Source organism: Caloenas nicobarica, chromosome 7, assembly GCF_036013445.1.
Source record: "Caloenas nicobarica isolate bCalNic1 chromosome 7, bCalNic1.hap1, whole genome shotgun sequence".
In the NCBI taxonomy this organism is placed as follows: Eukaryota; Metazoa; Chordata; class Aves; order Columbiformes; family Columbidae; genus Caloenas; species Caloenas nicobarica.
Window position 1 is genome coordinate 23415413 of NC_088251.1, and position 27236 is coordinate 23442648.

The 27236-nt window shown below is 37.7% G+C and overlaps 1 protein-coding gene across 3 annotated transcripts in view; it reads left to right on the forward strand.

The window, feature by feature from the left end:
- Positions 1–27236, forward strand: part of ADK (adenosine kinase) — a 286143-nt gene that overhangs the window by 230526 nt on the left and 28381 nt on the right. For all 3 annotated transcript variants that reach the window (XM_065639242.1, XM_065639241.1, XM_065639243.1), the window contains exons 8-9: positions 6766–6801; positions 13403–13517. In XM_065639242.1, the coding sequence (XP_065495314.1) occupies positions 6766–6801; positions 13403–13517 (151 nt within the window). The remainder of the gene's footprint in view (positions 1–6765; positions 6802–13402; positions 13518–27236) is intronic.

Here is a 27236-nt window from a genome sequence, read left to right on the forward strand (position 1 = left end):
ACTGCTCATGGGAAAAAAACCACCTCCATGTTCTTTTTTGATAATCTGCCCATTCAACTGATGCCAGCTGTGCTTTCTTCAGTAATAACCAGCGAGGGGTAGATACTCGCTCAGATACTGCTGATTCTCAGTGTTGATTCTCAAGCTGTGTGAGGGGTCTGTCCATTCTGTGACCAGCTTTTATTGATCTTCTCTGAAATGTGAACAGATGTACACCACTGACCAAATCAAAGATTAGTCTTCTGTGCTTGTCAAATGAAAATCATTTAGAAGCATTACATCCCTGTAGCACATCCCCAAATATAGCTCAGGCTTTATCAACTGTAGCAGAATTTCACCAGATAGTTGTTTCAAAAAATATGCTGGGTGGTGGTTTCGACTCATGTTTCTCAAACTCTGATATGACCCATATTAAAGCAACTGTCTCTGGGGAAAATTAAAGATAAAATCATATTTGCCTCCTGAATGCCTTAATGCCTTTACAAATGACCATTTTTTAATAAAGGCACGTGAGCTTGTATTACTTTTCTGGAGTGAAATAGTCATGCCTGTCTAAGTCAGACTACAGTGACGAAAAGGCTGGGTAGGACAATCTACAGTGTTTTGAGTAACTCTTGATAACTATTTAGCACTGAATTGAAGAGGAACATACATATCTTATCACTAACCACCATAAATGTACTGTTGGCACTAAAGGTTAGTGATCTAGCTGGAACTATATCCTATAGACTTTCCATCCATTCATTTTAAATAACAGAATGATAATGGCCACTTGTTGAAATCATGTTTTCAGACTTCAGCAGTATCTACCTCTGATTCCTTAGGTATGTCATGGTTATCATTACCGCAGCTTTGACATCGCGCCTATGCGCATAGCATGAAATCAATCATAGTTCTTGCATGCTGTTAAGTCAGATTGTTAGGAAGCATGGGTCTGTTATTAAATATGTGTACATGTATATGTATGGATCTGTTTTCTCACGTGAAATTGGAACGGGCAATAAAATCGAGTATAACTTAGTTTGACTTTGTGTAGCATACACAGGAAAGAGCAGTATAAAGATAGATCATATTACTGCATGTTTTGGGCTGCATAAAATGCCTGGATTTGATATAAAAACAGCCCACAGACTGTGTCGTGAAGTTAGTAGATGTATGTATGGCATCTTTATTATAAGTCAAAGGCAGCAACTGAAAATCCATTGTCCTATCTGTGCCTTCAGCAACATTTCCAGGGTCATATTTAGTGTAAACTGGCCTGGAGCTGGAAGAGTGGAAAACATGGCACAGCACAGCTCACTAGCCCCACTCCTTAAAAACTGGCTTCGCTGCTGCTCTGTGAACAAGTGTTTTGTGAAGGAAATAACAATAGGAGGGCACATGGTGATCTTGACAGTAGTATTCTTCCTGACTTCTCTCCTGGAGGAAAAAAAAACAAAAAAGGAGATTTTAACAAAATAAGATTTCTTTTATTGGCCTGTATTCAGAATTACTGGGCACAACAGATACTGCTGAAATCAGAGGTTTTCAGTGCTTATGGAGTATATAAAACTAAGGGTATACTTCTGAAAGCACAGAATTTAATAAGAAAGGGACAGAGAAGCATCCTAAGAAGGGACAGAGAAAGATGACAGAAGTGACAGATAGGAAGGACAGATGTAACTACCTAGGGAAAGCTGAACTACAACTGTTAGTAATTATACTATTATAAAGCAGAAGACTTTTGTATCTCTGTGGTGGAGTAAGACAAATAACACATGAATTTTTTTTTTGTTCAGTTGGTTGTTGGTTGTTTTTGGTTTGTTTTAGAAATTTTTACAAGTATAATATCCTTCAAGAAATCATAAATAAAAACATCCATTTCAGAAATACAAATCCTTAGCACCTATCTCAAAGAAATAAGGTTATCATATAATAAAACTTTAAGTCTTCTACAGAATGAAGTTATGGATATTGGTGTGCATCACTTGCACGTATGTCTTCCCTGTATCCCCATTTGCTTATTTTACTTTGTTGTCACCCTTTTCATTTAGATAACAGTTTTCATGTTAGAGAAAATTTCTGCAACTAACACTTGGTTGCAGCAAAGAAGGCAAGCTGTAGAAAAGCGGGAGAGGATGCATACAAAGTTATACCAGAATTAGAGATGAACTCATGAGTGGGATGGACAGTACTGAATGATTATACTGAAAGGAAATTATCTGGTTGAGGTAATCATAGCCCTTAATGTGTTCAAGGAAACAATGTAAACGGAAGAAAACTAACAATTCATACTTCTTAGAAGGCGGTCGTCCAATGGCAGTAGCTTAAAGCTGAGGAAGGAAATGTTTAAGAGAGATTTTTAGAAGATTTTAGCAGTTAAACATGTCTCATAAGGTATTATGGTAGAAGTACTGTTCAAGTTATAATCAGACATGGTTGGTACCAATAGCAATGGTTCTATCAAATGCAGACACTAAGTGGATGGTCCTCATAATAATTTATTGTTTCTTATTGAGCCCACTCAAGTTTTCTTTTTTATTTCTTTTTTGTCGTTACGCACTCTGCACTGCACTGTACTGCAGGGATCTTCCTCTGCAGTTACACACGCTGTATGTGTGCGTGCGGGCTCAAGATTACATTGATTCGTGGGCTGGGCTGAACCCACGGAGTCACAGATCTGTTACACAGAGGAAGAGGATGATACTCCTGAAAATGTCAATAGGGCTTGTTTGGGGCTTACTTTGAGTGAATCAGGAAGTTTACATTTATTGCAATAGGAACCTCCCTCAAAACCCGCTGGTAATCCCCCGATTTAAAAAGTTAATCAAATCCAATTTCCCGCCCCCACCACCCCCCTCATCCCAAGGAATAATAGAGAATTAGAGAGAGCTGCACAGGGTAGTAATGTAATATGTGAGTTTAGGTTATTCTGTGAGATGTTTCCTCTACCAAGAAGGATGGCAGGGGAGGGATTAGCTTCAGTGTCCCCCGCATTTGCTTTCCTGTGTAATTATGGGAAATGCATTCAGTGTGCAAGAGTATCATTGCTGTCCTGCTGTTTTATCATTTCTTTATGAGATAATGTTGATTTCAGCAATGAAATGCAAATTTAGTTTACAGTGCTCCTTTTCTCTGTATAAAGGTTAAAATGCGTATTGTAGATAATACTGTTGGTGGTGCTTTTGAAACGGTCTTTGTCAGCTAATTTCAGCAATACATAGTTTTAAATGCTGTTCAATGCAACTGCATGAGTTTTATGTTGGCCTACATGAATTAATTATAAACCAATATGCATGTTGTTACCATTTTGCTATAATTTGATCAAGTCATCATAAAACCTTGGTACCAACAAAAAAAAATTGGATGTGTCAAGAATATTTAATATATAGTGTGCTTTCTATGTTTTATGGCAAACCGAATGTACGATTATTGAAGTTGAGCCATCTCAACTCTATAATCATAAAATTCTTCTAACACAGGGGGCTAACAAATACTCCTAGGAATGCAGATGCTAATTAATTCTGTGTTTGGAGGGTATGTTTCTATTTACTTATAAACAAATAGTTTGTATTACTGGTGATAAAAGGGCTCAGAATTTTAACAAGTCTTGTTACAATTAGCCCCAGTGTAGCTTGTAGACAGCTCTATTTTCTAAATGCTGGAACTCCAACAGCAATGAAATACATGCAAGAATGGAAATAGTTTTCAGCTAGCGAGTTCTAACATAACAGTGAGGCCAGTACTAACGGAAGGTGTCTTTTTTTTTATTGTTATCTCTTTAATTTATCTCACTTTCCTGTGTAAACTGCTCACTATTGTCCAAAGAGAGGGTGTGTGCTAACTTTGGTGACATTGTGTTACTCCCATTAAGTAATGCTGTACACAGTTTTTTTCAGCAAGACTGTACTTAGAATTTTTTTTTTTCCCAAACTGCATGAGCCAAATGATGTTTCATAACAAATAACAAATCCTATTTCTACTTCAGGTGGTACAGCAATAAATTTGCTGTCATGGTTAGTAAAAGCATTATTTAGAAAAAGGAGTGCAAGTTTTTAATATATTTAGTATGAAAGAGTAAAAAGGTAGAGGGGGGGTACGAAATGAGGTGTTCTGTTGCAACAATAATGGAAGGTAGCTCTGAAAATGCTGAGTTAGAGTAACGAATGAATAATGCCTAAAGTTTATCAAAACTGAAAGAACTGATGTGAAATGAAGCCTCCCAAGAAAATTCTGTTCCGTTGCTGTTTTGCTTTGCTGTTGTCGCATGTCACGCATGAATGAAAATGCTGCATTCTCCAGGGAGCGGTAAAGCTTCTGTGTAGGTTGTTTATTTCCTTAATCCCTCCTTCTTCGTGATATCCAATGTCAGATATAAAACGGAAAGCCTGTAAATATAGTGATTATCATACTGATTATCACCTGCATCGGGGAACGCCCTGGCTGGCCGCTGTAACCCTAGCAGTCTCCACATGCTACAGCCACTTAGGTTTTAACCTGACTACTTTATTAGAGCCGTGAAGCTCAGTATGAGGTGCCCTAGGGCTGCACAGATGGGGTCTGCTTGTTTCCTGTTCTGACTGTTATTGTGAATAGATACTAAAAGCTTCTCATCGCTTTTATCTGGTTAATTTACTTTGAACTGTCCCTGACATTCAGGGCCTGCCACACATTTCTCACCATTTTGCAAACACCAAACTGTAGTCTCCAAATGTGTGGTTTGAGCTTTATCTTTTTTTACTGGAAGGGCCTTAATTCTTAATGGGGTGTAATTCTGAGAGAGGGTGATTCTTAGGGGGCTGTAGGCACAGTCCTTACTGAAAGAAGCTACGCAGGAGTTATTCTGAGCTTCCGTTGATAGGAGAGAAGAAAATTCAGGTTGCTCTTGTTCTTTGGCACCCTCAGACACCCTCAGATTAGAGGTCAATTGCAGGAAAATCTATTATTGTATGCTAGCCACGATTATCCATGTAGGCAGGCAGTAGACCAGGCTAAAAGATGATGCTTTAACAGGAAAATCTGAAGACGAGATACTTTTTAACAAATGTGCAATCATTTATCCTCCCCTGTGGAAGAGCCATGCCTTCCAAACCACATGTGCTATGCATGGGTGCCCCAGTACAGAAAATTCAGATGAGTTCTCTCGAAGACTCCCACATAAGGAAATACTGCTTAACTGGAATAGTTTTTATTTCACAGATGGAAGAAAGTACTGGTGTCCAGTTTCCTGGCCAAACAACAGTTTTAACACAGATGTTAATGTGCCGCTGCATTGGGACATTAAAGATACCCCCTTAGGACAGATCAGTGTAACTTCCGATTTCAAGTGCACGACCAAAAACCTGAGGTTAAAGAAGTAATTTGGCTACAATATGCATTTTTTAGTTAATTTTCTTATTCTCTACTCCCTTATTTCTCTTATTTTGGGGGTTTTCTGTGTCTCAATCCCATTTGAGGCTTTCTTGATTGTGTTGCAGCTCATTGTAAGTACATCACTTCAGAGTGGAAGCTTACAGGCTCCTTTTTTCATATGAGCATAGGCTTTGTTAATCACATGCTGGTTTAGGAAAACACTGCATGATATCTTTGAACCCTACACTCCGTCTTGACAGCCAGGCTAGCAAATGTCATTGACTGTGTGATGTACAAGAAGGAATTCAATTGTAAGTAAATTGTCAAAGTGGCTAACCTTGCCCGCACCCAATTGTCAGGACCATGATTCAGTTTTTCTGTCAACATCAGCTAAGGCTAACCCGGTCAGCCTTATGTTTCTGCAGTGAAGCAGCCTGAGGAGTTGTGCTTTTCAGCTTATCACATTTTATTAACCTCACCTTGCTGTAGTTATAATCAATTGTACCCACTTCAAATTCTTATATTGCCCCCAAAGTGGCAGATCATAAAGGTCCACAAGTATTTATTTTCTGCAGCACTAAAAGCTGTTGTAGGGACACTGGCCTTAAATGGTTCAGTACAGCAGTTATTTTTGTTCAGTTGGATCAACTTACTATTTTGGCTCGAATCTTATTCCTCTATTAATATCACTTGGAAGTGATGCAAGTTAAAATGTAAAGACTTCGAGGGTTTTCTGCAATATTTGCAATGTTAAGGTAGAAAGTGAGTCAGGGAAAAAACATTGCTGTTGTCTTCTGTCTCCTTGCTTTTATTTCAAAACAGATTTTAATTGCTCCGTTTAAGATAAATAAGAAATTAGGACACTCTGATACTCTGAAGTTTCCTCTGTTCTTTCAGGAAAAGAACATAGTTAAGTTGCCTAAAGCGGTGATTAAGACATCAGAGTATTTTAAAATGCTCGTCTGATTCCACCACAAGGGTTTGAACACATTTTGTGATCCTGGTCTTTTAATGCACCATGGAGGACAAATGGTTTTTTAAAATGGCTCGATAACCTGTATCCCGTGAATTGCCATATATAAATAGAGATATGATACAATTTCAATTAAAAAATATGTCTGAAGGATGTTTGTCTGGTTTTGAAGTAGTGGTTTCCTAGTCAAAGTCTTATCTCCAGAAGTAACTTTCCTCGCCTGGAAAAAACATATTGTACCTTCTTTATTTGAACTTGTGAAATGTGTTGACATTGTACTGTTGCTGGGCTTGAGGGAAGGAGGGGGAAGCTTTTGGTGCGACTATCAGAATTGAACAACTGTATATGGGTATATTGCGATAATCGTGTAAAAGGAAAACTGGCTGAATGAGTTTCAAAATGTGTTATTTCTTTCATTATCTGGCACTTTATAATTAACTGTTCTTTTTTTATTATTTCAGGAAGCTGCCACTTTTGCTAGAGAGCAAGGCTTTGAGGTGAGTTAACCCACAATTGCACACTAAACAGATCCTAAAGGTTTTTTTTCTTGCTGATAATGAAGTTCTTTTGGACAATGATTGATGTGCTATTATACTCTCCAAGCCTCGCAGCGGTTGCCATGGAAACTTGGCAGTCGTCATGGTTTCTTTGTTCTGCCAGCTCAGTGTTATGACGCACTCTGCTAGGTCTGCACCCAACATCGCCTACAGATGTTATTTATTGAATTTTGAAAAGCCTCTTGGGAAGCCGAGAGGTTGGGCACGGTTTCAAGCTGCCTCTGCAGATATGGGACCTGTCAGTTTGTTCAGTTAAAAAGCTACCTCATTAGCTGCATTACACTCCATAAGGATTCACTGCTAAAGCAGTGGTGAAGCAAGACTAAATAGTGAAATATAACACTGCTTAAATAACTTAAACCCTGCCATATGCGGATTATCATTATGCAAATGAATTTTAGAAAGGTTGTGTATAAAATTGTTGGGTACTGGTTAATGTAAACCATGCTTCTACAAACAGCTTCTTTTAGGAGGGGTAGCGTGGAATTTGTGTTTCAAAACATATTCGAGTTGGTGTTTTCCATCTGTGCTCTAAAAATGTATGATCCTCTTCTTTCTTGAAGTAAACGCTGCTATTTTACAGTGATTTTCAGATCTTTGGATTTCATCTTCTGGAAGGATTTATTTGAATAGTATCTCCCATTGGCTAAATTCAGATAACTTAATCTGGAGAGCTATCAGCTATTGGTCTCTAATGCTGAATTCAAATAGGCAGGTTTTAAATACTATAATTAATGTGACAACAGTTGTGCTAATTTTGCAGATAGTAAGTGATCTTACTGAAATCTAAATTGCAGAACTGAACACACATAAATCCTTTTACATGTTTTTTTTTTTTTCCACTGGAATAAAACCCACCTTAATTGATTTGTTTGCAGTGTAAAATAATAGATAGGAGTTTGACTGCTCAACACCCGTTTTGCATAAGCCGCGCAATTCAAACTGCATTGCTTTAAGAACATGCCGATTTTGTGTGTAGATGGTTGCATATAAAACAAGAGGGAAAGACTGACAGCTTTTGTTCTACAATTTAGATTTCCTTAGAACCATACACCAGCAGGTACATCAATGCCATCCGTATTTGGATATTAAAACTGTGGGCTGTCCCATTTCATTTAATGTTTCCCAAATTCATGTGACTGCTTTGTAGAAATCAAGACTTTTTATCACTGTCAGTTTTCATTTGTATAATCTGTATTGTTAGCATAAAAATACACTTTGAATTTATTCTATCGAATGAATTTCACACATGCCTCCAAATATGAAGCATAACAAATTATTGGTACCCTCTGGTAGCTAGACAAAAAAAAAGAAAGGAAGTAGTATATTAAGTCTACCCATTCTATATTTTTATTGCCCCCTTGAGCTAAAGACTGAATGTGCCTGGTTTAAATTCAGTTCTAGTGACAAACTGCTTTTGCTGGTGTCTGCTAACTACCATCATATTAACCTTTCCATTAGTGCTTGCTTAGAGATTCTAGCACAGTTCCTTCTCAACATCCTAAATCTGCCACATTTGATTACAGCATATCAGTAAAGTGCACAATGATTATGATCTTATCTCTTATTACCCCCTTGCTTGGCAACAACTCACATGTCAAGTTTACTGACACAGATGTGTAAAACTTGATAAGTCCACAGACATTTTTCCCATTGTGCTGTGGAGACAAAAAAAAAAAAAATCACACTACTAATAAAGCATCTCGGGAAAACGTTAAAAGAGCTTCAGTTAGCTTTCCAATTAAAAACAAGAAAAATTTCCGGCAACTCTCAAAAGCTTGTAAAGCTGATTCTGCATTTTATATTGAGAATAGAGAACTGACAAAACACAGAAAAGTAAAGGACTGGAGTTACCATAGAAAATATCAAGAGGATATTTATCACAGAAGTAATGAAAAGTTGCTGGTAGCTGCATTGAATTGCAGCTTGGAATTTTATTTTTTAACAAAAATCATCAGAAATCTTTAGGCATCGAGAATCAGTTGTGACTAACCTTTTTTCTTTTTTGCCTTTTTATTTTAATCATCTCCTTTTCTATCTTCCAGTAATTTCTGCAGCTTATGTGGACTAAATGCAGCTTTTAAATGTGGATGAGTTAAGTATAGCTGAAACAATTAAAAAAAAAGTACAATCAAGTCAACTTCAGGAAAAAATACACCTTTTCTGAAGAAATAAAACCTTGTTATAGGCAGGAGAAAATGCTTCCATTACACAGATCTGTTTTTTCTTTGTAAGAGAGACCATGTTCAAAGGAATTTTTATTGTTATGGTTCACCTTACCAAAAGTTAGTTTTCCATTGTACTTTGCAGAAGTCCAAGGTATTTTTGTGAAACAATGATAGTTGAAGACTACGATTTCCTTCATTTCATGTCCTGACCAACACTTATCTGTAATAATCAAAAGTAGAACATTGCTTCTGATGCAGGCTCTTCCTGGAGTGCATCAGAGTTTTTTGTGAAATTCATGTTCTATGACATTTTAAAACTATTAAATAAACAATAAATTCACAGTCTGTAGAGACAGTGCTTAATCCTGATTGTATGTTGCAGTCATCTCATTAATACATACGTTGTAATAGTCACAATTTTTATCCCAGGGAAGCTCTTAGGCTTGGTTCCCCTAGAAGCAGTAGAATGATTGTCAGTATATTTTAACTGGATATTCATAATATGTTTCAAATAACAAAATGGCCAGGGCAAAAGTTTATGAGGTTTTGTTTTTACAAAATGGTAACTTGCTGTTTATTCTGTGTAGGAATTAGGAAAACATAATCCTACTTTAACATAAAACTTAGGGTTTAATTCTGTTTGTCAGCCCAAGAAGTAAAATGAAGTGAATGGAACAGTATGCATCTGAGGAGTTAGTAGCAGCTGCCATGCAAAATAATTTTTCCTGTTAGAGGCAGAGGTCTCCTCCTAAGCATGTATTGGTTGGGGAACTAAACTGAAGACTTTTGGTATCCTGGACCAAAAGTAGGTCTTCAAGTATATGAGGTGCACTGCATAGGTCCATTGTTTTCAATGGATTTATGCTTGCTTAGGTCAGGGCTGTGGTAGTCCCAGCAATTGTTTATCTGTTCAGAGGCAAAGGTCAGAAGACATAGTTTGACTAGCAGTTTTAACTGTATGTGAGTTTTCACATACCTCTGTCCGATCCCGAGATATCTGATATACCTTCTTTATATGCATGTGTTCCACTTACTTGCTGGAATGAATGCCATATACAAGGTTTTTCAGGTGCAGCATCAATAGGCAAATCATGCATTTGTAAGACTCATATGTCAGCTTCGTTAAATCAGATTCAAGTGTATAATTCAATATATGTGATATCCTGTGAATTTGGGACACATTAGAGAGGCTTTAGGACCACAAGCCAGTACAGTCTCACCATTCAGTCATGTCTGTAGATATAGGATGAATAAGAAAGTCTTGGTAAGTGTGCAAGTATGAGTCAGTGCAAAACAAATATTATTCATTTCAGCTATTTGAAAATGTTATGTATATTCTGAACAGAAATAGGAGATGACAATATTTCATGATGTTTGCCTGGCAATGGAATGAGGGGAATGGTACCTCTGCAGTCTTAAGCTGTAAATAGTCACATATTATAAAATGTCACACTTGTACCTTCAAAATACAACATAATGGTAAAGTGGAGATAAATTGTGGAAAAATTAAAGCCTCCTCAACACTGAGGGTGCAACTCTTCCACTACATAACCTCTATTTTATTCTCTTCCTTTGAAAAATTTTAGTATAGAAAGTGATTTTGGCTAAAAATGGCCAAATTAATTCTCACAGTTACTTTTAAGGTCTGCACAACCACTCTGTTTTGAAATTTCTGGTGTTAAAAAAATTGCCTTTTTCCCCCTACATATCTTCCTTTTACTGTTACATGCTTGTTATATATTCAATTCTTCCAGAAAACGGATGTGCTTTTTACTTACTTTCACTGTCTACTTTATTTCATCCCTTACTATCATTCTTCACTAAACTTTTTCCTCAGGGTCCTCTTTCCCTCATAAGTTCATCATCATTCTTCCTTAAAATGAAGACATCGCCTCTTGATTGTGCCATTTTCTCCTATTATAAGTTCCTCATGTTCCTTTTAAAAGTTAAAATGCATGTAAATATATCACATAGATATCTTCAAGCTCTTTGATTTCTGTGCCCGCTTTACTGTAAATGTGCTTAATAAAGTCACTAGTAGCCACTTCCTACTTAGCAAAACCTAAACACCTCTCTCCTGTTTCCTTTGATCTCCACGAAGCTTTATTGCGTTTTCTAGTTCATGGATTTCTTAATTATCAAGGTCTGAAATAGTTCAGAGTTTGGGTGAACCTTCAGAAACCTTCATATTACCAAGCTGGAAGGCTGTAATTCTGCATCCATCCCCTGTTCAACAACTTGTGCCATCAGCTGATACCTGCTATTCACAAATGTCTTAAAGACATTTCAAAACAGAAGAGCAGGAAATTCAACTTTTTTCTCTGGCATCTTTGAGGGACTCCTTGTCTTTTGAGAATTAGGATAAGATGGCCCCTGTTCACTGTCCTCAGTCCATGTAGAGGAGCCCAAGGTTCTTCTCTTTCTTCTCTGGAAGATGTTCCCTTTTAAAAGCTATATTAACTGTCTGAACAGGAGCAAGGAATAAATAACACAAATGACATGAGAGTATGAGAGAATTTTAAAAAGATTTAAAGAAGTAAGGGGAAGAAAGTAAAGAAGTAAGTAAGGGGAAATTTTTTGTGTGTTTGGCAAATGTGTATAAATGGATGAGCTCACTGACTACCGAGTTGGGGGAGAAATTAAAGGGAAGCTAAGAGTATTGCAAAAGAGCTAGATAATTTTCACATAAATAAATCCTGGTGAGTATATAGCCCAGGCATATTCTCTGTCCATAAGAAAGGTGAAGTGCTTGAAGATCAACAAGATTATCAAAAATCAGCAAGTACCCAAGACTGAATGGTATGTAGGTTATACTTCTTGAAGTGTTTAACTGACCCGTTGATGAAAAATAATCAGTCTCTTGTTAAAATTGGCAGCTGCAGTCAAAATGGCACATACTGTACCTGAGTTTAAAAATAACACTATATGCTGATTTTGGAAGATAAACATCGATTTATTAATAATATAAATTAATTGTAACAACTCTGGTAAATGCCTTGAAACCGCTCTGGACAGCTTTATAAATGAACTCTATTCATTATGTAATTGTGTTAAAAATGAGTTGGGATTCATCAGGAATAAGACACAAAACAAGGCAGAAAATACTTTTATGCTTTCATATATTCAATGGTAGGCCCTCACCAAATCAGCTGTGTTTCACTACAGTTGCTTGTATGCAAGAGCAAACTGGGAAAAAAGTATAGTGTTATTTAACACAGATGTTAATGAAGGGGGACATTGTAATTAGCACAGAGAATAATTACAGTCTTCCTTACTTTTCCTAACATTAAAAAAATAAAAGAAAAAATATAAATGATGATAAGAAATAGGTTTACATATACTAAAGGTAATTTGTAGAACTTACTGACGTGATAAATCTGAGAACAAAAGCTTCCCACATAGCATTATAAAAGGATTTGATGCTTATACAAATAACAGGATAATCTATATTTAGATAACATTGAAAAATAAGTAAATTATAAGTTGAAATCCTAGTGTTTCAGATCATAGGGCAACTATGACAATATGAAGGATAACAGTCTAATGACAAGTTGTGCTGTTGGAGTTTCTTGCATCCAGTTAAACATTTCAGTTATCACTGTAAAAGACATTGGGTGGATGAGAGGTGTGGTTCAGTATGCCAGCTTCTCTGTTCCTAGGTACATGCACTATGGTGTACAGAAAAAGTCCCTTGAAAGCAAAGATTTCTGGAATTTTTGCAGCTTAGACTTCTTTCAGAAAATCAGTTATGTTCTTAGCCCCACTGAATATAGCTTTTTCACCCTTTGCTTGCCTGCATCTGTATTATGCACCCAGCTAGTGAGCACAGCGCACGTTCACTGGGGCTCCGCACCCTCTCAGGTGCTGCAGTGCACAGTCCGTTTACTGCTGAGATCAGTTGCTGTAGGGAAGTAAGAGAAACAGTATTTTTAATCCTCCTGAAACCAGAGGGATTATAGAACTATAAAACCTGGCTAAATTGGATGAAAATCAGGCTCAGAGTTGATCCAAAGTATTCTCTTACCAATTCTATTTTTAATTTTACGATAGGTAAGATTACAATCGAGTCAGCAGCAAAGAAATCCACTAATTGCTCATTAGGAAATGCTCTGTAATTCCTTCGTTAGCTTTGCAGTTTTGCAGCAATTGGACTAGCTGAACCATCATTATCAAGATTAAAAACAATGATCTTATAGTACTACATAAACACTAAGGAGAAGGAAGTTTTCCTCTTTTAAAAAAAATCTTCCTCTACTGACAGTAAAGTCTGTTTTATACTTAGCTGTAAGAAAATAAGTCTTTGACCTGCTAATGAAGTTCTAATCTCTGTCCACTCTAGTATGTTGGTAACAAGAATTTTCTTCTCTTAATAGACTGAAGACATTAAAGAGATAGCCCGGAAGGCACAAGCCCTGCCAAAGGTGAACACTAAAAGGCAACGAATCGTCGTCTTTACCCAGGGGAAAGATGACACTGTAATGGCTACAGGTATATTTTTCAAATGTTCGCTGTCACTCACAGTAAATATTCTAGTTAATCAATTATAAGTTGCGGTTTTACAAATTGTAACTGTCAAATGGTATTCACAATATTTGCCTTTTGGTGTTAGTCCATGTTTCTCATCTGTTATGCTTTTAATTGCTTTAAGATTCTGACTTTAAGAACTTAATATTTCACGAGAATGCCTGAGAATTTAGTTCTGAACATCTTAAGTTCTTTTTTATAACATAGATCTAAAATATTGATCTAGTTGGTTTTACTCAGATTTTTATGAATTGAGATTTTATCTGTGTAGCCATCTTTGCTGCAAACAAGAACACACTATGCCTGCTGAGAACAGCTGTGCAACAGTATAGTATATTTAAACATTTGTGAAGAGGAGGAAGTGAAATCCAGTGCTAAGTGAATTTCCAAGCTTTTTTGCTGTGAGCAGAAAGTCTCACTTTAGCTTTTCTCAGCCGTCTGCTCTTCTATTCTCAAAGGAGTACGTGGGAAAAAGGTGTTCTAGCAGGGATGCAAGTAGTTTGTGCTGTCTAAATTGATGATTTACGACACGCAGATTTAAGCATTATAAACATGACTGCCTACCTTTTGGCAGTCTCTTTAATTCTGTCCACCTATGCTTCTAGACTAAATAAAGCTATTAAAAACATGTGCTGTGGCAAACCATTTTAGTCGTTCATTCCTTCACAAGGTAAGTTATTAGTCAGGGCTGAATTCCTTCTTTGGAAATAAAGTGAAGTTGAGGAAACTTTGTACCTGAGGGACTGGTGCTTACTCATACGATATTTGCCTCAACATCAGAATTGGCTTCAGACTGTGGCTACAGGCCCAGGCACTAAGTAGGTATGACACTGCTGTATAGATCATTCTAGCAGCAGTTTGAATGATTTCTCCAATAGTTAGCTTCTTCCTGTATTTTGTTAGCTACAAACAGGTTTAAAGGAAATAGAAAGCAGTCATTGAGAGTTGGGTATGTGTATCTCACTGAATAATGACTGAAGTGTTCCTTCCAGAAAGTTACTGCGTTACGTGAATGGCCCATATAGAGGCACTGCACTTAAGTATGGTACAGTTGGCTGAGAAGTAGCGGTGTAAAAATGTTTTTATACATGAGCTAGTAATAACGGTAGTAAACCTAAATCTTAAACGTAACTCTCTTGTGCTCTTATTTAATTTTCACTGTGTACTTATTTTATTCTTCAAACTGGAGTTGTTAACAAATCCATTAATCCCTTCTTTGATATTTTTACAACTGGGAGCTTATTTGAGGACTGACACTTGCTAATCTTAGCTGTTTGTTTGCTATGAAATGAACTTAAATTAGAGAATGCACTTTATATGCGTGATAAATGCAAGATGGATAGAGAGTATATGCAGTGGTGTCAGCTACAAAAGCAAACATGATAAATGTTAAGGCAGTTTTGAGCTGTGGGATAAGCTATTCAGCGCGTAAGCATAGCTGAATCTCTTTGCTATGTTGTTATTCATGGCAGCCAAATAAATGTCAATAATAAAAGAGAATTAAAGATTTTCATTTCCCAGAGGCAGTCCTCTAATACAGCTTGATCTTTCATTTCATTTGTAATTCGTTCTCATGTCAGGATGCAATCATTCGCAAGGCTCCGTGTGTCATGTTAAGTCATTTAATAATGATTAAGAACATAAAAATGTTTGGCCTGTGGGGCAATTCTCGAAAGAGATACCAATTTGTTATTGTTTTCCCCCTTTTTCCTTTCTTTGGTATGGATCATCTTTTTCCCACCTCCTCACATTGAAATAATAATGAAAAAAAGAAAATGTGTCCCTTAATTTAGCATATGATGATACCACACAATGGCACAGAGTACTGCTAACGTGCTTATTTCAACACTAATTAGGTACAGTTGTGCATTGAATTCTGCTGTGGAAAGTGTAAAAAGTTTCTAAATGATTTTTGGAAGAGTTACTGCATTTAGGAGTAGGTACCAGTATAAAATTCATTTCCTTTTTCTAACGCACAGAAGAGGAGTACATTTTTTGAAAAAGCAGGCTGTGTGTCTGTCTCTTGCCTTTCTGCGGAAACAATATGGTCTGAAAGAGTTTGTGCCTACATTTAAAATGTATTTGCAAAGTCAGCTATGGATTTGGATATGCTTGTTGATACCTTCTGCTTTGTATTTTGTCCAGGTTAATAATAAGAACAACATGGTTATTAGTTGGAAGACATTTCTGTCACTAGTGACTCAACCAGAAGGGATCAGTAACCAGGCAAAGGACTCTACTCTTTCTCCCCTTCCGCTGCTGCCTTTAACCGTCCTTCATCAGCCGTTGGGCAGATCACGTATTCCAGTGATCTTAGTTTATGTCCAAAAGAGTGCAGGATGGAACTGGAGCTTACAGGTGTGAGACTAAAAGACTCCAAGGTGAAATTGGCCTTTGTGGGTTTTCTATGTTTTGTTCCTCCTCCCATTCCCCATTTTCCCCATGGAAAGGTCTCTGCCCTCTGGCAGCAATGCGGAGTGGCATTACCGTGAGCCATAGGAACAGAAGGGAATGGCTTGGATCGGGCTGCGCTCTGTGGAGAGACACAGCTGGATGGCCACCCGCTCTTCTTTCCTTTCCCCCTGCCACAAATGGCAAGGTGAGAAAGGCAACACTGAGGCTGTGAGGGCATCCTTAACCGAGCTCAGTTCCCTCTGTCAAAGCCTCTGCATGCTGTCCAGGTCAAGGCAGCCGAGGGGCTGGGTTCCAGGAGGAGGAGTGTACCTCTCCAGTGAGTTATGTGTAGGTTGAGTGGGGGATCAGGTAATGGAAGTAATGAGGGGATAGACTTTGATACAGCTCTGGCTGGAAGGAAAGGAAGTAAGATGGGTAAGAGAAGTGGTTGCAGGTTGCAACCTGTCATGAAAGGACGCAGAATTATACATTCTGAAAATTAGATGTGGAATTTTTTTTTCTTTTTTTGGTGAGATGAAGAAGGCTAGATACAGCTAATCATTACATGTGGAGAGACAGCTGTGGCAGCAGTTGTTGATTCCTGACATTCTAGAGAATGGAAGTATCAACAGATACTCAAGGAGTAGAGCATAGGGCAGAAAGGCACAGTTTGTTATCAAAAGGAAAGAAAATTTGACCAAAAAGTTCTGAGAATGTAGCTCTGACAAACAGAGGAGAGTGCTTAGACTTCCTCCAACAATCTGGCCCAGCTGTACTGCAAAGATGTTTAGAAAGCTTATGAATTGCTACAGTTAACACAACGTTGTTTTAATGCCCACCAAAACCCCTGGTGGCTCACCTCAAAGAGACCAAGAGCTGTAGGCACTGAGGCACAGATTGACAGGCAATTTAGAGGTCCACGCAACTGGAGCAGACATTGAACACAGAAGCAATAACTGCATCAGCAATCCCAATCTAAGCCATTCCCATTTGTCAGCTCACTTTCTGTGGCTGTCTGAATTATTTGTGTTTTCAGAGGAAAAATTTCTCTCTCTTTATCATGGAATGCATTGGGCCTTTCTACTGTCTGTTCGTATCTCCTCCGTCACAGTACTCCAGCCCCAAGGCCCCTTTCCTCTCCCCTTCCTTCCTGTTCTCTGTCAGTTGGAATAATTGCAAGGAAGAGGCAAGCTCAAATTCAAGCTGAGTGTGATCAGTGTGTTTTATAGGGAAGGGAAGGAAAGGAGTGTTTAGGATTGGCACACAGGAGCTGTGGCACATGAAATGTTGACTAAATTAACTGTCAGCTTCTAATAAGGCTCCACACAGCATGACCAAATGATTGTTGGCTGAGGTTTTCCTCTTTGTGTCATAGAATGATAGAATAGTTTGGTTCAAAGGGACCTTCAAAGGTCATCTAGTCCAACCCCCCTGCAATGAGCAGACACATCTTCAACTAGATCAGGTTGCTCAAAGCCTCATCCAGCCTGGCCTTGGATGATTCCAGGGATGGGGCATCTACCACCTCTGTAGGCAACCTGAGTTGCATTTTTCTGTGATATCAAATTTTCTCTTATTACCAAAGAACTTCAAGGCATTGGATCTTCTCAGTGACCGTAAGAAGTGGCATCGACAAAAGCATTGTAATTTTCTCTAGCATCAGTTCCCAACATGACTGAGTTTTGATAAAACTCTTTTTAAAAGGTAGCCTGTGAGCGACACCCGTGATGCAACCTTCCAATACAGAGAATTATGGTTTGTGAAAGGTACCAGTAAAGAAAATAGGATCTGTGGCCTTGCTTACCAGAAATGTTTATTTGAAGAACAGTATTGGGTTAATTCCTTTTGTGGATGCTCCTCATCCATACTGGGAATTACTTGGCTATGAAGGCTCTGATCCCACTACCACAGACTTGTTCCATCACATCCGTCTTCCCAGGCCTGAGATGCTGGATTTGACTTAGGGTTCCTGAGCTTATGGGGTACATTTGTTTCATGTTTCAACACTTTTTTCTGTAACCACAAAAAATACATATGCTGAGAAAAGGCGGAGAGTTAATGAACACATGCAATCTCCTGATTTCAGCAGCTGGAGCTTTTCAGAAATGCACCAAAAATCACAAGCTCTGGCAAGAACATATATGTCATATCTATATGTGTGCTGTAACATTTGTCAGAATCAAATGCTGTGAAAGCTATCCCTTTTACAGAGTTGCTCATAACATTTTTAAACAAATTACTTTTAGTCAGATACATTTTATGACTGGTATTGGCCCAAAGGGAAATCTTTGGAAAGTCTGAGCAAAATCAGTTCAGCAATGGAAAAACATACTTTTATATTGAAATATTTGCATAATTCAGAAACAGCTGAAGCTACAAACTTTAAACTTGGCTTGTTTTATAGCTTTAATAGAGGAAAGAAAAACAATCCAAATATAAAGAAAATCACTTTAGCATTTTTCAAGTTATGAATAATGAAATCTGGCATGTTCAGGCGTGAACATAGAATTTTCCATTCTTTTTTCCCCCCAGTGTTTGCAAGACCACCTCTATTAAGGGCACATTTGTAATACCCTCATTTGTTAGAATATGGCAGTAAAAATGTATTATTTTTAAGGATTCAAGCATTAAAGCCACCTTAGTTAGGGCTTTCTAACCACTTACATCTTCTTCAGTTTGTGGGATACATTACTTGAGAATATTTCAGGAAATGCATTAGCAGTGCTGGCAAATGTGGTAGAATGAGAAACGTTCCCCTTAAAAATTTCCTAGCACACCTACCACATAGTACATACTGAAATAGTTTTCTGAATTTCTACTTGTTATTATTGTTATTTAATCTGCTCCATAAATTAAACAGCATGTGTAATATAGCCAAATTAATATGTTGCAATAAAGCTTGCAACATTACCAAGTTTTAGAGCCTGCCTATCAAGCTTTGGATGTTGGGAGCAATAGTAGGCATTTGCCTCTACCTGTTATCTGAAACAGGATTCTGAGCTAAATGGATGTTGGTGTCACCCAGTACAACGATTCTTTATGTAATATATGCACATGATCATAAATTAAAAGTTTATATGTTTGGATAGAACCAAAACCTGATCTCAATGAAAATAACAACAAAGGTATGGATAGTATGTTTTTAGGAATGATGAAGCTGCTCTTACTTTTTAAGGATAAGTTAGATCTTAAATATTTTAGGAGGAAAGTTTTTAAACCGTTTCTTTTAGAAGGGTTGTCAAAATTGTGGAAACTAGAGAGATTTTAACAGCTGTTCTTAATCATAATGGCATGACGCTGTATGCTTTTTGGGGGAATAAAAAGAACTGATGTTCAAGTGTACAAATTACTCTAAACAGAGGTCAGTAGATTTTCTTTGTCAGGTTGTGCTGCAATCATAGACCAACATGTTACCTTGTAAGCCTATCTATAAACCTAGAAGTATTTATTACTATTACACTGCTGACATTTTATGGTGGGCCTGTTTGCACCTCGTCTTTCTTTAAGTTACTGAGTATTGTGTATTCTGCTCCAAGAAGCAAGAAGAAGTGTTATTCTTTTTCCTTCCTTCTCACAGCTTTCATGCTTAGCCTTCAAGACAGGAAAACCTTGATTAGCTGTTTTTAGAAGACAGACTCCCTGTGTGTTTACATAAACAAAAGTAGTGTCTTGGACCTGGAGAAATAGTAGTTGGGTTATATTAGTGTGCTCTCTTTTTCAGGGTATTACACCCTTTCACTCCTCCATATCCATTTATATTCACAAATGGAAAGCAAAGTTTAAAAAACAAAGATGGATTTAAGAAAAAAGGAAATTTTAGTCTGCTAATGGCATCACAAATGAGCCAGAAAGCCCAATAGAATTATTTTTAGTTTAGTTGTGACTTAAGAAACCACAAAACCTAAATTAATAATGAACATTTGTTGATAGGATTAATGAATAGCAAAGCTGATAATACCTTTTTGTAACTGAGACCATTCATACTTTCATGCTGCACGGGAGAGGAGGTCTGAGCATTTTATTAGACAGCTGAAACACATTATTAAAATCTAAGTTCCCGGATACTGGTATCTTGACTGGACTTAAAAGTGTATCAACTATTTCAACTCCAAGAATGCATATACATATATGTAAATAGATATATGTATGTAATGTGTTTGTGTTTCAGTAATTTCGTATTGATTTAAGAAAAGGATGTCTTTTCTATCTACCGTGTTAGCATGCCAAATTAGCCCGGAAATTGAGAGTGAAGCTGGGAAATCCCCTCTTCGTGTATAATCACTAGTAATGAGGAATTTTCGAGGCAAAACTGTGCCTCTTATTAAACCGAGCCTGAATTCCAGGTGCTACATTGAATTTACATTCTGGTGTTCTGAGGAAAAAATACCCCTTTAAGCTCTGAAAAATGTGTGTTGTTTGAAGGACAATAAGTATGGGCCCCATTTCATTCCTGAGGACTAGGCAGTATTTCTCTTACACAAAAGAATTTCTCTATTTGTTTCTCAAATATGAATATGTAGATTTAAGAAGTCAAGTTTTGTGCCATAGTTCTGAAATGGACTCTTGGAGGCCTAACTGTTAATATGCAAATCTACTTATTAGGTGGTAGAAATTGTTTGATGCTGGAGAGGCAGTATAGAGTGAAAGAGTGGGAGCAGGACCAGAGGTCTGTCTAGCCGGTTGTCCACAGCAGTGGACACTAGTGGGTGCTTGTAAAAGAGCATAAAATCAGAACAAATCTATAGTGATACTTCCATGTTACACTCCCCTAACTTCCAGCAATCTGCAGCTCAGGAATTTCTGAGCTAGAGATGTTGTCTTTGAGCCTAATAGCCCAAATAGGATTTTACCATACATTGTGTTTTGGGATGATGAGCATCGCAGACTCTGTGTTATGTAAAGAAATACCTCCCCTTATTTGTTTGGATTCTGCCACTTAGCAATGTTACTGGCTATCTCCTGCTGCTTGTGTTGCATGGCCAGTCTGTAACTGTTCCATATGCAATGTCTTGTTACTTTTTGTTTTGCCGAACTCTTGCTTATGTCCCCTCACTAGGCTTTTTTTTTCCAGACTCTTCTTCCTATTCTGTTTATTTGTTCTTTGTTCCACAGTTCTGACACCTTGGCCCGCCCTTCACTATATTTTTTTCAGGTCTGCTAAACACTTTGCGAATGAGAGACCAGAATGTTAAGTGCGTGAGAAGTTTACAAAGTGGTTTAATTCTGTTGTCTCCTTTGTTCTTTATTCCTCTCTTAATAATTCCTAACATTTTATTTGCTTTTCTGGCTGCCTCTGATGACTTTTTCATAGAATTAACTGTTGTAACTTCAAATTTTCTTTATGGTGTGGTAATGGGTGGTTTAGAGCCCATCACTTTGTATTTAAAGCTGTAATTGTTTTTTGTATGTGTGCCTTTTTTACATTGATTGTCAAAGAATTTTATAGTCCGTTAGTGTGAGACACTTCTGCAATTCTTCAACTCATCTTTTGGTTTTACTGTCCAAAGTCTACGTGTATCACAAGAGAATGGCACACAGTACACTGCAGAGCTCCTCTCAGAAATGGTATATATGGCCTGGAGGTGCTACCCATAACTGGTAGGCACAGTTAACATCAAGACTGGACTTAGAGGGATTTCAATAATGCCGCCTCTTAAACAACTTGAGGCCTGTCTTGCTTGACTCTGGAGAGCAAAATTGAATGAATTTACAGTAAGACACCTATTCAGGTGACATTAAATCCCAAATGGACTGTCTTGTTCAGGAAATAAAGTACCTTAGTACACTACAGCTTATTTTTTATTATTTTTTGAGAAATGAGGCCTTCCCTGTGATATTATTCATCAGTTAAAACATCCACGTAGAATTAATTTATCATAAATTTCTGGTGCCTCCTGTATACGTGGCTGTAAACTTTAAAACTGGTACTATTTTACTGGTGACCTGAGTGAGTTGTGAGGTGGTTCATACAGAAAAAAAATTACACTGGCACAATATTATTCTGTTTGCTCAAACCACAAAGCAACAGAACTACCTACTAGAAATCCTGAGAAGAAAGAATGGTAGTAATTAAGTCTTATGGTTACCAAGGCAGGCCCCTGCTGTTCTGCACCACCATGGACGGAATGAGGATTCACCTTATTCATTCTGTGGCTATGTAGTCCTCAGAGCGTGAGACACTGAGACTTGGATCCCTGGCAGTTTTACACTGATAAAAAAATCAGAAATCGCTGGCTCATCCTAGGACACGCGTTTCCATCCCCTGCCTTTCCCCCACCCTGTCAGCACTTCTCTACCGGCATGGAGAACCAGTTCAGCAATCTGCACAAGACTGGCAGAAACTCGCTCTGGACTTTCTGAACCGATGTCTGGTTGAGTACCAGTGCCAGCATGGGAGGAGAGAATGCAGCATTTGCAGTAGGAGACAAGGATGAGGCTACATTATCTGCAAACTATACCAGCTGAAGTTGCTGTGGAACCTCACTCTGACGTTTTATTTTGATCTTCCATCTAGCAGCAAAGACTGTTGTTCCAAAGCTGGAAGGAAAGTTGCTCCAGGATCAGCTGGTAATATTATAGAATTATGTCTGCAAAGCAAAGATCAAAGAATAAGGGGACAGAGCCATGAATAGACTGTCAGAAGGGGAACAATCTCTTTGATATCTCCTATGCTGAAAACCACCAATTTTATCATAGAACTATATTAAAAGAATGGCGAGACAGTGGAATCAGCCATTCAGTAATTGGGAAGCACTGAAACTGATGACAGCCTTCCAAATTTAATTTGTGCTTTTCATGTGTACATATAATTGATGCAACTTTGTCAAGCTTATCACATATTCTGAAAATGACACCTACCCCTTGTCATGTACACCAAACATGAAATTCTGGTGACTTTTAGGTTTTTGGCAACTGTTTTTGCAGCTACAATGTTATGTCAGTCTAAATATATCTTTCTGACTTTTGGAACAAACTGAAGAAAATCCAAAATGACAGTGTTCTGTTTCATATAAAATAATTATCCTATAAACTTTTCATTAAATTTATGCTTTCAATTCAAAGTTCAGTATTGTCCTATTCTATACTTGCATTCTCTGTTGCTGCAATATCCAGTATTGTACACTACTCATTTCTCCTTAAAAGAATATGCTCTAATGAGTTGAAATCTGAAACTCATGCTTTAAAGGTTTACAGCGCATAGGCTTCTCCCTTCCCGACACTTAGGTTCAAAACATACTAACAAAGTGGCTATTTTATGAAATTAATCGCATAGTAATTTTTTAGCCAATAATTCTAAAATCTATTTTCTCTTTAACCTAATTTGGTGTAATTATTTTTTTCATTGCAAGAACTTAAATGCATGGCTTTTTCAGCAGGTTTCGTAATAGATCAATAATTTGTTGGCTTAACTTTTTTTTTCCTGTGGAGATGTGGGAAGATCGATATCTGTAGTGCCCTAGGTCATGATCAATACTTTTAATAAAAGTTACTCTTTTTTTCTTTTACTTTTTTTTTCTTTGTACCTTTGTGGGATTTTGCTTTTATTAATGAGCTTTTCCTTTAGATTCAGACCATTAATGGTTTTCAGATAATGTCATACTGCCCAAGGTCAAGGCCAGTTTGAACTTATAACACTACTTATCAGTGATTAAATCTATTGGATGGGCTTAGATGTGTTAGAAGACATAAGAGTTTGAAGCACTGCTGTCTAGGGGCTCAAAGTTAAAACAAAACCAAACCTCAACCTTTTGGGAGGGTAACATATTAAGACTTTTTTTCGTTTCCTTCTTAAACAAGTAATGATTGTCTTATTCGTGGATCTCATATTGGTGTTAACATTGCAAGTAACTACTGTGGTCTTGACTGCTCTTCAATTAAAGGTATTCAATGGCCCATATTCAGTTTTATAATGGTGTATTGCTCATTTTGCAAAACCAGTTTTAAATAAGGTAACATCTTTTGTTCATTGCTGAAATTCTGGATGGGAGGGTAGCAGCTTATCAACGTACGTGCTATCAGCTGGCATGCTTGCAGAGGATGTGATATTATAGTCTCTGGGGCTCAACCCAGTGTCTTTTGAAATCAATGGAAAGATCTCATTAACTTCATTGGATATCGATTATGGCCATGGAGAACTTAAAACATTCATGAATATTAATGGTTTATACTGATCCATGTGTCTTTTTGTGTGTTGTACCTTGTCTGCAATCTCCGATTCAATTTTTGTAGTCTACCTAGAGGTTATACAAAAAGTGATCTTTATGTATGCTGAAAGATTTGATAACACATTTTACCTTAAGGTATCTTCTTTGTCTGTTACAAATGAGGTGCATAAAGAACTGGACTCTTTGACCACTGGCACCTAGGCAGAATACCTTCTGTAGAAATTTTTTTTTCTATTATTTTGGCAGTGCTAGCCTTTTTTTTTATTAGGCAGGAGTTCACTTCATAACAAATCATCACAGAAGAGTTTGAGCAGCAGAATCTCTACTCAGAAGCTGCCCTACAGACTCTGATAGCCTATCATCTTTAATTTAGAGATTTTATTTCCCATCTTGTGATTACAGTTGTACGAACATTGTAGAAAAGTTTAAATTGTAGCTATCCATATCATGCTTTTGCCATAAATGATGGAACTTACAGTTTCAAGCCTCTAATCTTCACCTGCTGGAATAGTCACTATAAAATAATTGCACAGAATGGAAGGAGAGTAAAATGTGGGTATGTACCCTGGACAAAAGTTAACTGCAGGAACTGATCCTTTGATTAGAAGTTTCTCTGCTGTAGCATCCAGTTGGCAGGCAATAGAAGTTGTGGGAAAGAGGTGGGTGAATGGAAAACAAATCCTTAGCTTCAGGAGGGTCAGACCAGAGATCCTGGCTAGTGGAAAAAGTGGACAAAGGGGAGGGTTGAATGGCTCCTGCTTCGCTTGACTTTGGGAATTTAAGTTTCATTTTGTGTAAGATGACCAAATATTTAGAGTTAACACTGGGAACGGAGAAGGAGGGGAGGCGGAAGGTAATTGGAGTTCTCAAAAGTGGTTGATTGTCTACAAGTGGAATTGTGAGATTTTATGATCAGTTTGTCTCTCTGACTTCTCCAGTAGGTTTTACAGATAAAGCAAAGTGGGAATGGTTGAAATGTCACGTCTGAAAAATAGGCTGTGCACGTTACTCGTATACCAATGGCCTGGCCCTGACACACCTGAGCATGACAGAATATAAAGTGGCAGTTTAGATATAAATCTCTGGATACCACGAGAATAACGTTTATGTAGTTGATCTCATTTGAGTGAAAGTAGGCTCTGGCTTACTTTCATCATAGCTGTTTTCTTTGTTATGAATAATGAAGTCAGTAAAGTAAGCAGACCTGACTTAAAGTATATACAGACAGCAGATTTAGTGAATACAGTAAACATGAGCTGTTCTTATATTGTTAGGTTTTGGCTATACCCACTGAATGATATAATACTAATGTTTGTTTAAAAAGAATACATGGAGTAGTCTGAAAACAGATTTAAATTCTGGAGGTCTGCTTACGCTCATTTTGTTTGCTGTACTCTGCTACCCTGTGCCCCCCACCGCCCTCCTAATCCATCCTGATTCCTCTGCCTGCCCCAGTGATTAGCAGTCAAAACTAAATCAGAGAGGAGACTATGAAACCAAATATTTATGTCCCTTGTATTATAATCCGACACTGTGGTATTGTACTGTGAACCCAAAAAAATGCCGGGCCATGAGTTGTGGCTAATAGCGGTTGATCATAAGTGAAACTGCAGAACTCTGCTCCAAATTGTTGGCTTTATAAATTTGATAATAAGTACATTTTGTGATAGCATATAAAAGTACAATAAACTATGCATGCCCTCTCTTTCCTCCCCACCTGTCCAATTGCAGAATGCTGTTTGTACAGTATATTGTTGTGGCTGACAAGTGAATAAGAATTTTTAGGAGCAGTTGGCTGTCAAATGATGGCAAATTTAAAGGTTATGCAAATTGTGCCAGTACAGCCCAGCTTGTTTCAGACCTCTTTTCTCTATTATCATATCAATTGAGTCAGCTCATACTAGACAAAGCAAGGTTATGGGAACCACCTAGAGCATCATGCACCATTAAACATCAATGCAGCATACATGAACATCTGCAACAGCGATCTTATTAACAGAGGGTATAACGGAAGGCAATAAACAGCTTTCTCAGTCACTTAATTGTAAAAAATTTAATAACCTAATACTTGCATTATTTATCAACAGCAAGTCGGTCAAAAATTATGCATTTGTAGGGGATTAGGTTACCTATTGCACACTGTAAATTACTACAAAAATATGAAAATCGATTTGTGAACAGTTAAACACTGTAGTTAGTAGAGTGCTAAAAGTGCAGTTTTCTTTTAATCTCTGGTACATCATGGAATGTAAGTACTGATGGTTTTATATTTGACTAAAACCAAATACGGAAGACCTAAAGACTGGGGGTTTTCATTTCCTGCTAAACTAGACAACTTAAACGTTTCAAAAATCAAGGGACAGTTACTGTGAAAGGTAGAATATAGAAACTATTAAGTGGTCTTTCTGTGTGCAACCCAAACATTTGTTTGGAGGAACAAAGCACAAAGCATGTTAGATTTCATACTGGGATATGTATTTTGTGTTGGCTTCTGGGGTAGTCACTGCACTGGTCTAGAAGATGAGAGCATGTGAAGCTGTGGTCTCAAATGGCTTAGAGAAATGAATACAGAAATTAAAATATGTTAGAAATTGATGAGAAACAAGGTTTGGTTCCTCAAGGCCAAGGCAAACTGCTAGGATTGGAGCACACACTGTGCTGGCATCAGAGAAATTGGTGGGGAGTGACAGCCCTCCTCTCCTTGGAGACCGGGGGCACGGTAGATTCCCTGGTTTTGGTTAGCAGAGAACTGGAGGCCAACTCAGGAGAGGTTAGAGCTACAGGAGGAAAGCACCATTCTTCCAGTTTCAGCTTGAACGTGCAAAATATACAGGCACTTAAGAAAAAAAATCTGAAAAAGAAAATAAGAGACTGGATGAGTGAAACAGTACAGGCTCAAAGGTCAAGTTTGACAAGTGCATTCAACAGAAAAACCTGTTCCAAACGTTGGTCTGCTCCCCAAGCAGCTTTGTTCCTTCCCGCTGCCCTCTGCTCCCACCTCCGCTGCCACGGAGGAGCAGCTATTTGATCAGATTTGTATTTACATGGAAAAAGAATGAAGCCTTTCTACAGTTTTTGTTGGCATAAAAATCCAAATTGTGCTAGGATCATTGGCTGCAGTCAG